Genomic DNA, 13,522 nt, shown 5'->3' with positions numbered 1-13,522 from the left:
GTTGGTGCTGAAATTATGTTACAAAATATTAAACGTAGTTAATTTATGCTTCAAGATACGATGAAAATACTTTTTTTAAGAACGGTGATGAAAGAAATACTTTATTCTTTATTCAAGAAGGTATTCGTATACATTATTAAATAGATTGCGTCATATATGTGGTTTTTGTTTGGATTCCCACCCAATATCTAATATTCATTCAAGCTCTATTAATTTGAATTTGTGTCGCGTAAAATTAACTAAAGGGGAAATGCTTTATACCAAGATATTTTTATTTTTAGGGTTCGAATCCAAGACTTCTGATTCTTATTTTTTAGCTATCCACCAAGTCTTGGAGCAATTTTTATTTCGTAAATTATCATACACCAGAATAACCTTTAATGATATATGAAACATGTATACAGTAATATTTATGTTAATTTTTAGTAACAATTTATATTTCCATCTAACTTGAAAAATTAGCCCATTAATTGTGCACAAAGATTACTTCTGCTCTTTTAATTTTGCGTTAGTCAATGATTAATTTTCTAATACAAAGTCTGGCATCTTTTACACTTTTTAAATTATCTATTTTAGTTTTGTGCTTGGAGGGTGGGGAAGGTTGTGATTTCCACTTCGAACTTGCGACTAATTCATAGATTAGTAGGCAAAGTTGATGATTAATTATTTGACTTTCTTAATTCATATATAAATTATCAACTTTTTGTATATGAACTTAAATTATTATTTGACGCTTGAGAGAGAAAGTTCATAGAGTAACTGCACGTCTTTATCAGTTAGGTAGGATTATTTTTAATCCTTCCTACATATTGTTTTATCTTTATATTAATATACTTCTCAAGGACAAAGTCGTGATAAGATTAATTATATATATATATATATGTATCAAAAATAATATTTAATGCAAACATATTATGGCTGTAATAATATTTAATGTAACATACTATCTGCCCAGTTAAATTACGAGTTAAATGAATTTGAAATATAATCAATAGACTAAGCAGAGTAAAACTCAGATGAGCAGAGAGGTTGACACAAGCCGTCTTGTTTTTTGTTTTAACCAGTATTTTTTGGTTTCCCAAATTAGTGTGTGGTACCTACACTGGAGCCCGACTAATTCTGATTCACGTCGAAAAATTTCTCTTTAAGGGAGGAGGAGGAGGGGGACACTTCTACCAAAAAATTCAAACTCGAGACCTCTTATTAAGAATGAAAAAATATTTAACACTCTATCACAACATTCGTGATACAATAGCCGTCTTGTAACATTGCAGGGTACGTAATTGATATAAAGTCAATAAAAATAAAACATTCAAAATGAAGTTAAGAAAAGAGGTGGACACTTTTGTATAAAATAATATTCATCCATAATGTACTGGCAAGTTCATTCTGATCTGCCATTGAACATTTTGTAACCAAAAAAAAAAAAAAGCATAAATATTTAATGGGGCTTTTGTGTTTTTGTCCCCTTAGATATAGTATCTGTTTTTAAATTTTATTGTCCATTTACTTTAGTAACAACTACCATCTAAACTTCTATATACAACAAAAAGAAAAAAAAGGTTGACTTGCCAATCAAAAGAACAAAGCTTAATTTAGCTCCCCTTTGAAAATTAATCACAGCCAAAGTTGCTCAAACTTCCAACACCTTTGACCAATCTTGGGAAATGACATTATTCATGTCAATATCATCATTAAGTAAATAATCCAATGTTCTGCTGAAATCATCTGCCCAATTGAAATCAAACTGCATATCTTCAAGAATAATGGATGATGGAGAAGAAGATGATGAGAATGTTGAAGTGGTTGATTCAGAATGGAATAAAATTTCATGTGGTTTAATTACGGGGACTTCGTCAGTACAGAAGCTTGTCCCTGTATTCTTCTTGTTGTTGTTGTCGTCGTCTTCTAATTTGATCTCTGTGATTGTTGATAGTACAGGAGTTTCAACCATCTCCTTGTTGTGATCAAGAATATCTATTATTTCTGGGACAACATGAGCTGGGGAAATTGGCATTGTAGTTTGTTTTTCTTGTTGAATAATTGGTTGATTTTTTGTTGGTTGTTCTATGTTTGGTTGGTCAACAGTAATTGACCGGTGAGTGATTGGATCAATCCCCATTTTCTTCAGCTTCTTCTTGATATGTGTATTCCAATGATTCTTGATTTCATTATCAGTTCGTCCCGGTAAATGAGAAGCAATCTTGGACCACCTAAGGAAAATATTTACACGATCATATCACTTACAAAGTATTTATAAAATTTATAATAAATATTAACTGATTACGTAGTAAAATAATAAGCAATCTGCAATCATATAATAAAATATATTGATACCGTAAAAGCTTGTCAATATATATTACTTAAATCAATAGGATAAAAGGAGAAATACTCTACACATGAAATAACATCAATCAACTATGTCATAATCTCAAAAATAAATTATGGCAGATATACAAATTCTTTTCAATATATTATATATGGTTCGTTCTATTCAGACCTGCTTTTCTAATATTAATGTATTAATCATTAATCATTATCCGAGAAAAGGAAAACGAATTTTTGAAGTTCAATATTACGATAACTTATTTCCCACTTGTGTAAAAAGTGTATTGTAAATAATGACAGTTGAAAGGTACACAGTGGAGAATGGGTGCCTAAAATTGAGTTGAAGTTGTTGTCTGCCACTCTAGACATCATTTTAAGTCACGCCTTTTCTTTATTGATGTTGCTTTAAATGAGCTTCACATAACATATACACACAAATTCAGAATTTAAACGCAATAAAAATTAGATTAAAAAGATTCAGAAAAAATATATGTAAGTCTATTTATACTTTCCGTTCACACACATATATATAGAATTAGACACGTTAAAGTTAGATTATGCCAAACCTCCAAACTCAGGGGTGAAGTTATGTGTGGTCAAGGGTTGTTAATTGAACACTTTTGCCGAAAATTTATATTATGTATAAGATAAAATATTACTCCTTGTTATTAATTAAAAAATAGACTTTGAACACTCATGTATAGCCTACTGATATTTTGAACACCCTTATTGAATTTTTTAGTTTCGTCACTATGCGAACCTATGGTTTAATCCAAATATATATCACAAGTCTAAAGGTGGAATCATAGATGATAATTAGCTATGAATAGAAAGAAATTATTGCATGGTTTTTTCAAAAGATGAATGGTTTTAATTACCTGTTGCCAAGCTGAGAATGAAGATCAATAACCATCTTCTCTTCATATTCAGATAGAAGTCCCCTCTTCAAATCTGGTCTTAGATAGTTTGTCCATCTCAATCTACAGCTCTTTCCACATCTCAGCAGCCCTGCACCAAATAAGTCATCACAACATTATTAATGATGAAATTTATAAGAAAAAAAAAACAAGATTCCAAGAATCATTGTAATTCTAAACTATCTAGTGAATACTTCTACTATCAAGAAAATAAATTTATTGTCTGTCATTTTCATTTATATTTATAAAAGAAAATCCAATTTTTAATTAACAAAATCATCCCCACCTTTGGATTTCTTTTTTAGAATTGGACCAATGGGGTTGGTACAATCATTCAAATTAAACCACTCCCTTTTAATTTTTCAATTAGCTTATTAAAAGGTACAACCCCTACACCTTTTTTACACCCTCCCTTGTTCAAGGGACGAAACGGGTCGTTTGGTACATGGGATAAGAATAATAATTTCGGGATAGAATTTGGGATTAATTTTAATTCATGTTTGGTTTGGAATATTATGACATTATCTAATCTCAGGACAACTTATACACTAAAAAATAATGGGATTAGTTATCTCACGTAAAAGGTGGGATAATTAATCCCATGGGATATCCCACCATGATACCAAAACGACCACTAAGGGTGTTCAAGATTCTTTATTTTATATGATTTGTATACGACCATATGATTTTACAACGAAAGGTGTTCAACTGGTCACCCTTCGACACACGAAACCATGTCAACCAGAGTAACAAATTTAGGAAAAATGAGAGAGACCTGCAACTTTAGGGAGAGATCTCCAGCAGCATTGGCCATTAATAAGAATGAAGTTAATAAGCTTCTTGTCTTCTTCAGCTGACCATGGACCTTTCTTTACTCCATCTTTGTCACAACAAGGTTTTCTCCCCATATTCTTCTACAAAACAATACTAACCAACAGTTTTAGCAAGATTTTATTGATGATGAAGATTGATTTGAGAGAAAATTGTAGGAGGAGAAAAGAGTTGCAGAAATGAAAGAAGAGACCCTATAGAATAAGTCTATTAAGACAAGCACCAAAGACTACATACATATATATAAATCAAAATCTACCCCCCCCCCCCAAAACCCAAAAGAAAACACACTGCCATTAACTAATTTTTCTTTTGGATTTACATAATATTCCCTTACAATGTAGATATTAGTAGTATAAATTAATTATCATACTTATACATTTATTATGTTACCAATAAGTAATGCTTATTATAATTATTATTTATAATTATCTTATAAGTGATCTGATTGTGAAAATATTTTTTACACAATCAGTACATTAAACTAAGCTAGCGTTTGGCCATATATTCCCAAATTTATTTTAAAAAATCTGATTTGGGTGAAGTTTGGTTTGAAGATAAAAATGTGTTTGGACATGATTTTTCAAAACATATTTCACTTTTTATTTGAAAAAACATGAAACATGACTTATACCCCACAAGTTCTAAAAACTATCACAAATATCCAATAGTATCATTATCACAAACCATAGTCCCGAACATAAATAAGTTTGGTACAAAATTATTATTTTTATAATGAACTATATAAATCATTAATTACAATAAAATCCCATTAGAGAATTACGGCTCCTAATTAAAAAGAAAAAGTTAACTGATATGAGTATTCAGAAAGCCATTTAGCCTACAAATCAGAAGCAAATGTAAGATGCACAAAGGATTGAGCTGATAAGGGAGCATATTCATCAAATATTTAGTTGATCGTAATAAATGTGGGCTCTTTTACAAACTATAAAAGTTTAGGGTAATATTTAAAAAAATTTAAAAATGTAACGGTCATATTTTGGTCCAAAATCAGCAATTGAGGTGATTTTGGGATTTTGGATTTGGGATTTGGGATTTTGCCAAAATGTGGACAAAATCTATGGCCAAACATATGTTTGCCAAATAAATCCCAAATTTATTTTGACAAAACTCATGGCCAAACGGGTCCTAAGTCTTTTTCTTTTCATAACTTATTTATAGATTTATTGATTTATTTTTAAGAAGAAAATTTTGAGTTTCTCCACATTGTTGCTCTACTCATGCAGCGCGTTCCAGCGCGTGACATTGTTACCTTCTGAAAGCGCCACTTCAACATCTCCTTTCCTCTCTTTGCTTTAGTTTGAAGAATAAAGTATGGGACAATACTCAAACTCTCCATAGGGCTAGAAAATGGTCGTATAATTGTATTTTAAGAGCAACTTTTGTGTAATTATACAATATACTTCAGACAGTTTTCTATGCCTTGACAATATAACTAATCTTTAAATATTTAATGTACTTTAATATTTAACTAATCTTTCGTTTTATTTTATATATCTTAATTTGACTTGGCGTGAAATTAAGAATGTAAAAAATACTTCCGAATCTAATATAACATACAAAAGTATGTACAACTTACCGAAAGTTTTAAACTAAAAACAAATGCATAACATACCAAAAGGGAGCGTCATTAAATGCAAAATGAGAATATTGAAACTAAAAACTTATTAAATATAAAACTGTGATAGTTTTTTATTAACATACGGAAAAAAAGTAAGACATATAAATTGAAATAGCTAGACTATTTCTCATGTTTACCGGCTATAAAATTAAACCCGTAAATTATTACAACTATATATGTTTATCCTTGTATATGTTCACAAGTATGATTGTTTACCACAAAAATGAGTGACAATTAAATTTGTACGTGGTTTAAAGGATACATGGTTTGATTAAATACGAATAATTAAGAATAACAGATGGATGAATTAAGGACAAAATAAACGATCAAACCAATTGCAATATGATGACCAAGCCTGATCTTAGATTGAACAGTGAAATTCATCATCGATCGAACCTTCCGTGCAAACTCGGTCCTAAGTAAAGAAAAGAACAAACAAGCAATACTTTGAAGTTTGAACAATAGCTAGAAGACTAAAGTTAATTTTTTTTATTGCTTTGAATCGCGTGTTACAATATATAAGGTCAAATAAAAACTTCTCCTTTATATAGTAGGAGAATTTCAGTCATAGTATAAGTCTAAAGTAAAAAATTTGAACAATAGCTAGAAGACTAAAGTAAAAAAAAATTATTGCTTTGAATCGCGTGTTATAACGTGTCAGGTCAAATAAAAACTTCTCCTTTAATATGTAGGAGAATTTCAGTCCTAGTATAAGTCTAAAAAAAATAAAAATCTTCTTCTTCCGATAATTGTTGATCCAAAATCGATATTGAATGAGATTCGCGCCGTAATATCCGGTTGAGGGTAAATATTACGCCCCCTATCTGTCATGCATAACTGTTTACCACATCTTCCGAGGTCTAGAAGTTACATTCGGTCCGTGATGTGTTATTTTACCATATCCGATGTCGGATATATCGTTCATTCTGCCTGGGTCTGATATGAGGGGTTTCTGGCCTTGGTTATAAGAATGTCGATCTGGGCTTTCTCTTCGTTCTCTTATCAGGGATTGAGGAAAACTTTACCCCCGTTTTTACCCCTACACAATGATAACAATTTGTTGCTTAAGAAAAATATAAAAGAGGTAGTGTTTTGAGTTTTGATTATTCGAGATGGATTCCGTGATTTTTTCTGTCTTTTTTTTTTCCAATCATTTTTACCTGGTCCATGAACTTGAAAGAAACTGCAAACTTAACTTGATTTCTTAAAGTTAAATTCATCGAAAAAGGTAAAATTAATTGAAAACATTGATCTTTCCTTAGACATAAATTCAGGGTATATATAAAATATTCATAAAATTAAGATTCTTTAAATGTGTATATACAAGAATAGTATACATCTATACTCCAAAATGGACCCACGTTCGTATACACTAAGTAAATATTTGCCCCACTCTTGTCTAAAGATTAGGACCAAAGAAAATGTTCTTCGCCAGCTGGTGGTCCAAGTTAGTGTATTATACTGTTTTTACCAAATTCATAAAATACAAAAAATCTATTAGAAGACTGTTAAGAGTGAGTAAAATATATATTATAACTAATATGTGCAAATATACCCAACTTTTGTGTCGTGATTCTTTGTTTTGAATAAAGTTTAATAATGTCAATTGACAGTTCAGATATTCGATATTGTCAATCCCTATTTTCCTTTTTTATTTACTTTCTCTTTGAGATACAAGATATATACAAGTAGTATATAATCTACTCTTAGATGTTATACCTAATTTGTAACCACGTATATATATTCACCTTGTTGATTCTTGTTACTTTCTTAGACTCAAAATTAAAGTAATGGACAGCTATTAATTTGTTTTTTTCTTTCTTACCGAGTCAACAAATTTTCTTATATATCTTGAAAATCTAATTTACTGTCAAGAAGGATATCAATATTGATAAATGGATGAAGGGCAATGTTTAGATCAAGTCAATCTAGATTGATTAAGAAAATTAAGGATTCCAAACAAGGGAAGAATAAGGCAGATTGTCCATTTACTTATTTGTTACTTTATTTCTTGTAAAAGACCGTCAGTATGATCGGGGGTTAGGCTTGGACCCTTGCCTGTGTGTAAATTAAAAAAATAGGACATGATTGCTTGCAATGTCAAAACAATTCCCTCCTCTTTTTTTTTTTTTTTTTTTTTTAAAAGGCATTTCCCTCCTCCCATTGAATAGTCACATCAAGGATTTATATAATCATAAGTTGAGCCAAAATACTATAGGTAATGATTTCCGTCTTTCTTTTTTTTACACGCAAATTTATATTCAGTCTCCGTAGCTACGAGTTTAATTGAATCTGTAGCTATAATGCTACACCCGCCACTGATTTTAGACTATTCTACTACCCGAACATTAATATATTACTAATATTATAATCTAAATATTTCAATATTTGTTATAAAACAATAAAAGAAGACGAGACTTACACATAAAAATAGAGAGAGAATTCTTATTCATTTAGAATGATTTACAATGGAATAGAACCTCTCTATTTATAGGGAAAAAGTGACTTAGCCACTAAATAACAAATCCTAAAATCTCTCTAAAATATAGACATTCATCTTAAATACAATTATATTTATAACACTCCCCTTTGAATGTCTATTCAATAGATAATGTGTCTCGTTAAAATATTAACTAAAATAAAACCCAATGGAAAAAAAATTCTAGTGAAGGAAAAATATTACACATGTTTAGAAATACGATTTTTGGTTGCCTCGTTAAAAACCTTTCAAGGAAAAACCCAGTGTGACAAAATCTTATAAGGAAAAAAGAGTACAACGCGTATTAAATCTCCTGATGAGAGTATCAATTCACATCCTTGAGCCTTCGCATTCCAATCTTGTGCACCATCTTCAAAAGATCGTTGGTAGAGAATTGATAAACAAACAACCATATTAACTTGAATGAATATATTGCACCTTGAAATCATCATTCTTGATAGATATATGTCTTCATATAATATCGTGGAATGATTTTTCAATATGTCATGACCCAAAATCCCACCTCAGGCGTTGTGATGGCACTTAGTCTCTAAGACTAGGTAAGCCGATTTCAATTTCATTTCAAGATATTTTTTAAAAAAATAGATAATTGAAACCCACAGCGTAAATAATTATAACAACCTCCCAAGACTGGTAATACTGAGTCACGAACTCTAACTGAATACATGTAATGATCTCAAGGATCGAATATACAATATTGTTCGAATAAGAGTTGACAGTACAATAAAATAGAAAGACTCCAAGGGACTGCAACGACCAAGCAGCTCTACTTTGAATCCTTGCGATCAACATACTAACTCTTCCCGAGTCCGATATCTCCAATACCTGGATCTATACAAAAATATGCAGAAGTGTAGTATGAGTATACCACAGTCGGTACCCAGTAAGTATCAAGACTAACCTCGATGGAGTAATGACGAGGTACAGTCAAGACACTCACTAGTCAAATAACATGTGCAATATAGCAGTATACAATAGTACTAAAAAATAACTAGCAGTGATAGCAACAAAATCAACCAGTGATATAAACAGCAAGGAAACAAGAACACCATAATTATTACTCAAACGAATAAGGAACATAAGTACAACCAATTAAACATGTCCTTCAAATATAAATCTTTCACATATAATTTTTTGAATAAATACCTTCCGAATATATTTCTTTTAAATAAATATCTTTCGAATATAAAATTCTTTCAAATAAATATCTTTCGAATATACTTCTTTCAAATAAATATCTTTCGAATATACTTCTTTCAAATGAAAGTCACTCTGTGACACCTCATTTCATAATCATAAAATATGGGTATCAACCCACTTTCATATTTTCGTAACACGGGTCTCAGCCCACTTTCATATTTTTACGGCACCCCGTGCCCATATATTCTATCAAAATCACACGGACAACTCACGTGCCAATAATAAAAATCATCATATTTTTTTCGGCACCTCGTGCCCGCATTTCATATTAAATCTGCACGGATAATTCAAGTGCCAATTACATAATTATTATATTTCCCTAGCACCTCGTGCCCACATTTCATATCACATTTGCACGGACAGTTTACGTGCCAATAACATAATCTACCCGGCAATAGCCACATGCTCACAATTTCAACATAGATCAGACTATTATCAAGTTTACCGAAATAACAAGTCAAGTTGCACATGATATAAAAATAAACACAAGGAAAATCACAACATCACATGAAAATTACCAACGCAATAACACCCCATCATTACATAAAAAATGCCAACACAATAACCCCACATTATCCCTGACAATAGCCACCCTTATCTCTCCTATAGCCACCCTTAGCACTCCTTTAATAGTCTCCTTTATCCCTCCGCCCTGATAATATCAATAGCCACCCTTATCGCTCATATAGCCACCCTTATCGCTCATATAATAGCCTCTCTTATCGCTCAGTTTAATAGCCTCCCTTATCACTCCGCCCAGATAATATCCAACACACATAATAACAGTGAAATGCCACCCTTATGCCCGCATAATGTCATTAATGGAATACTACCCTTATACGCCGCATAACTGTATTCCAAATCACACAACGATTCACACTGAATATTATCACAACATCACAACATCATCAACTCATATTTACAGATTGCCCGTAGGCCACAACCTTTCCAAAGGTACAACAAAGATAATTAATTTCACAACAGATAGTCCACGGCTCAACACAATGTATATAAAATCTCAAAAAATAACAACAAGGATAGGAAAATAACTCAGCATAGGACAACGCCTTCTTTAATCCAAATTTTAGATAAATATATAAACGCCTCAATTTAAACATATTTAATTAATTATTTACAGATGAAAAATCCATAATGTGATTATTTCCAAGAAATATCAAATCAACAAACACACGAAATTCACATAAAAATCCAAGTGGCAATCACACCAAATTTTCATATAAAGTACAAACTCGACAAACAAGGAATGAGGCATGACAAATCATAGATTTACTAAGTTCCAACAATTTTCCAATTTAATACATAAGGGCATCTACGATTTCAACCTATATAATTTGCACATATAAACCAAGTACGCACTCGTCACCTCGTGTACATGGTTTTCAATTATACAATTTCCACATAAGACTCAATGCCTAAGGGGTAATTTTTCCACTCAAGGTTAGGCAAGATACTTACCTTTTTGAAGTTAGGCCGATATTTCAAAATAGCTTTCTCACATGAATTGACCTTCGGACGGCTCTAATCTTTCTTGAGCTTTCCTTACATTACATACGAGGTTCCAGAAATCCTAGCAACTTCAATCTATTTAGAAACATAACAAAAGTGCATAATTAGAAAGATATTCATGGTTTTCGCTCATTTGAGAATTTTATCGAACATTAGGTGTGCAAATTTGGTTACAAGGTTCTTCTACAAGATTTCCTACACTCCACAACCCAATCCTCACTTATTTGAGCTCAACAATCTTCCCACAACCTTATTGGTACAAACATATAGCATAATACTCTTACACCCAAGAATCATACTCAAAATCACCCATCTTTTACCCCAAACTCGAAATTAAAGACTAGAGGTTTGAATCTTACCTCTTGAGTGAAGATCTTGTGAGATTTCTTTGTTGGATTTCAAGGTTTGAACAAGATCTTGGTGAAAAAAACACTTCATCTACTTCCTCTCTCTAGAATACTCTCACTTCTCTCTAAAATCATCAGATATTTGCCCCAAAATAAGCCCCAAAGCATATTTATCAAAATGGGGCCGGGTTATGAAAATAGGAAAATTAACCCTCCGAACTCAGGTCTGCGGTCGCACAATGGACCGCTCAATGGGTATCCGGGTCGCACAATGGACTGCAAAATTGATGCACAGAACTGGGCTGCACTAGTCAGGTCTGCGACCATTTTGCGGTTCGCAGACCACTTTTGTGATCGCATAATGATTCTGCGGTCGCACATCTGACCGCAGAATCACATTCTTCCAGCCTTTGGTAATTTGGTCATAACTTCTTTTAGGAGTGTCCAAATGACGAACGGTTTAAAGTGTTAGAAACTAGACTCAAAGATCTTTCATTTGATAGATTTTAAATCACATAACTCCTTATATATATGTAGATATGCTTGTCCAAATTTATATCTTATGCGTACTCATTTAGAACTTTAGTCTATTATGTAATTTCTAACTTGACTTGGACTTAGGGCTCTCCTTAGACCCCACATCACTTATAATATGCCTCGTACACTTATTATCAAATCCAATTGATATCTATTATATTAATAGTCCTCGTATATATATAAAATAATATAATTAGCACACATCAACTTTCTTACTAGCGCTTAAGTATTTCAAAAATTTTCGGGGTGTTACATTCTCCCCCACTTAAGAACATTCATCCTCGAATGTTTTATAAATCACTTCTAAGAATAGAGTTACCATCCTTTTTACCTCCAACCATTATACATAGGCACTTATGACTACCTCGGTCTCATACTTCCTTTCCAAAATTTCAACTTACTTATGGCCCTGTAATTGGGTCTATCCACCTGCCATAGAATCACCAAAATCACCCTATCAATACATCCACAACTCGACAAAGTATCACAATGTATATCAATAGCACAAATCTCAACATTACAAGCATTACATTATCAATAGTGATATCTGGACATGAACTGCATATTTTTAAATCATAACAGGGAAAGTACCTTTTAAATCAAAACCAATTTCTATACAATCAAGCGAAAATATTTTCTTTCCACAACACTTTTGGCCTTCAAGGTGACCTTCTCGACTTACAAACTTCGCCACAACACATTAACGTAGGCAATCCCAACTTCCGGACTTATCTAACAAGGATGACAATTAGGTACCTCTCATAAGCTAACTATTCATTAACTTCACCTCCACTAGCTTCCACCAGAACAATAGATAAAGGATTTCTAACTACCTTCTTAGATATAGACACATGAAACACTGGGTACATAGAGGACAATGATGGGGGAAACATCATGCTCATAGTTTTGCCCATTTCCTTCAGATTTCATATAACCTGATTTTCCATATTAACACAATGTGTTAGTCTCAACCGGCAATAGCAATTTCGTGCCTACACACACATTATACGTATGCCCATAATCACATCTCTGGTGATAATAGTTGTTCATAATTATTTCCAGCATCCTCAATTAATCTTATATTAACCAAAATCTCGTTTCAAATTTTTCACAACACTGACAGCAACACGCGAGGCATGAAGACCTCATAATTATTTACCCGAATTAACGAGTCACATTTAACGCGACCTGGGCACTCATGTCATAGGCTAAAACTCAATATTTACAGCTCGAATATGGCTAAATATGCACAGAAAATACATACAAAATTATCAAATAACCTAACATGCATGATTCCCTATTAATACTATAGTACAAATTAAATTTCACAAAGGGAGAATTTGAAACACATGAAGTTAACCACAAGAATCTTATCCTGATATAACTTTCACCACGGCACATAGCCGGGGTTAAACATATCAAATCACATTAAACCGCGATGATCCCATCCTCAAATTTTGAATCACAAGTACTTTGCACATTGTGCCAACTGAAATTTTTTATTTTTTTGATAAATTCTGTGAAATAATTTCACAACAAAATAATGAACCCCCATACCGGTAGGGAATATAATTCAAAAAATTCTAATCAATTATCCCCAAATTACATCAAAACTTACCGTAATGAGTAACGGAAAGTCACTTTTAGCCTCACAGCTCTCAATAGTGATTAAAACAGAATGATAGACACTGCT

The 13,522-nt window shown here is 32.1% G+C and overlaps 1 protein-coding gene across 1 annotated transcript; it reads right to left on the bottom strand.

Moving 5' to 3' along the window:
* Positions 1–1,323: 1,323 nt before the first annotated feature.
* LOC104112700 (transcription factor MYB20-like) lies at positions 1,324–4,288 on the bottom strand. The gene is made up of 3 exons (XM_009622695.4): positions 4,021–4,288; positions 3,207–3,336; positions 1,324–2,213 (listed from the first exon to the last, which is right to left on the bottom strand). The coding sequence occupies exons 1-3, from the start codon at positions 4,151–4,153 to the stop codon at positions 1,634–1,636; spliced, it is 843 nt and encodes a 280-aa protein (XP_009620990.1). The 5' UTR covers positions 4,154–4,288; the 3' UTR covers positions 1,324–1,633.
* Between the last annotated feature and the right edge of the window lie 9,234 nt (positions 4,289–13,522).

This window comes from Nicotiana tomentosiformis, chromosome 4, assembly GCF_000390325.3.
Source record: "Nicotiana tomentosiformis chromosome 4, ASM39032v3, whole genome shotgun sequence".
In the NCBI taxonomy this organism is placed as follows: Eukaryota; Viridiplantae; Streptophyta; class Magnoliopsida; order Solanales; family Solanaceae; genus Nicotiana; species Nicotiana tomentosiformis.
This window is presented reverse-complemented; position numbering and strand designations above follow the sequence as displayed.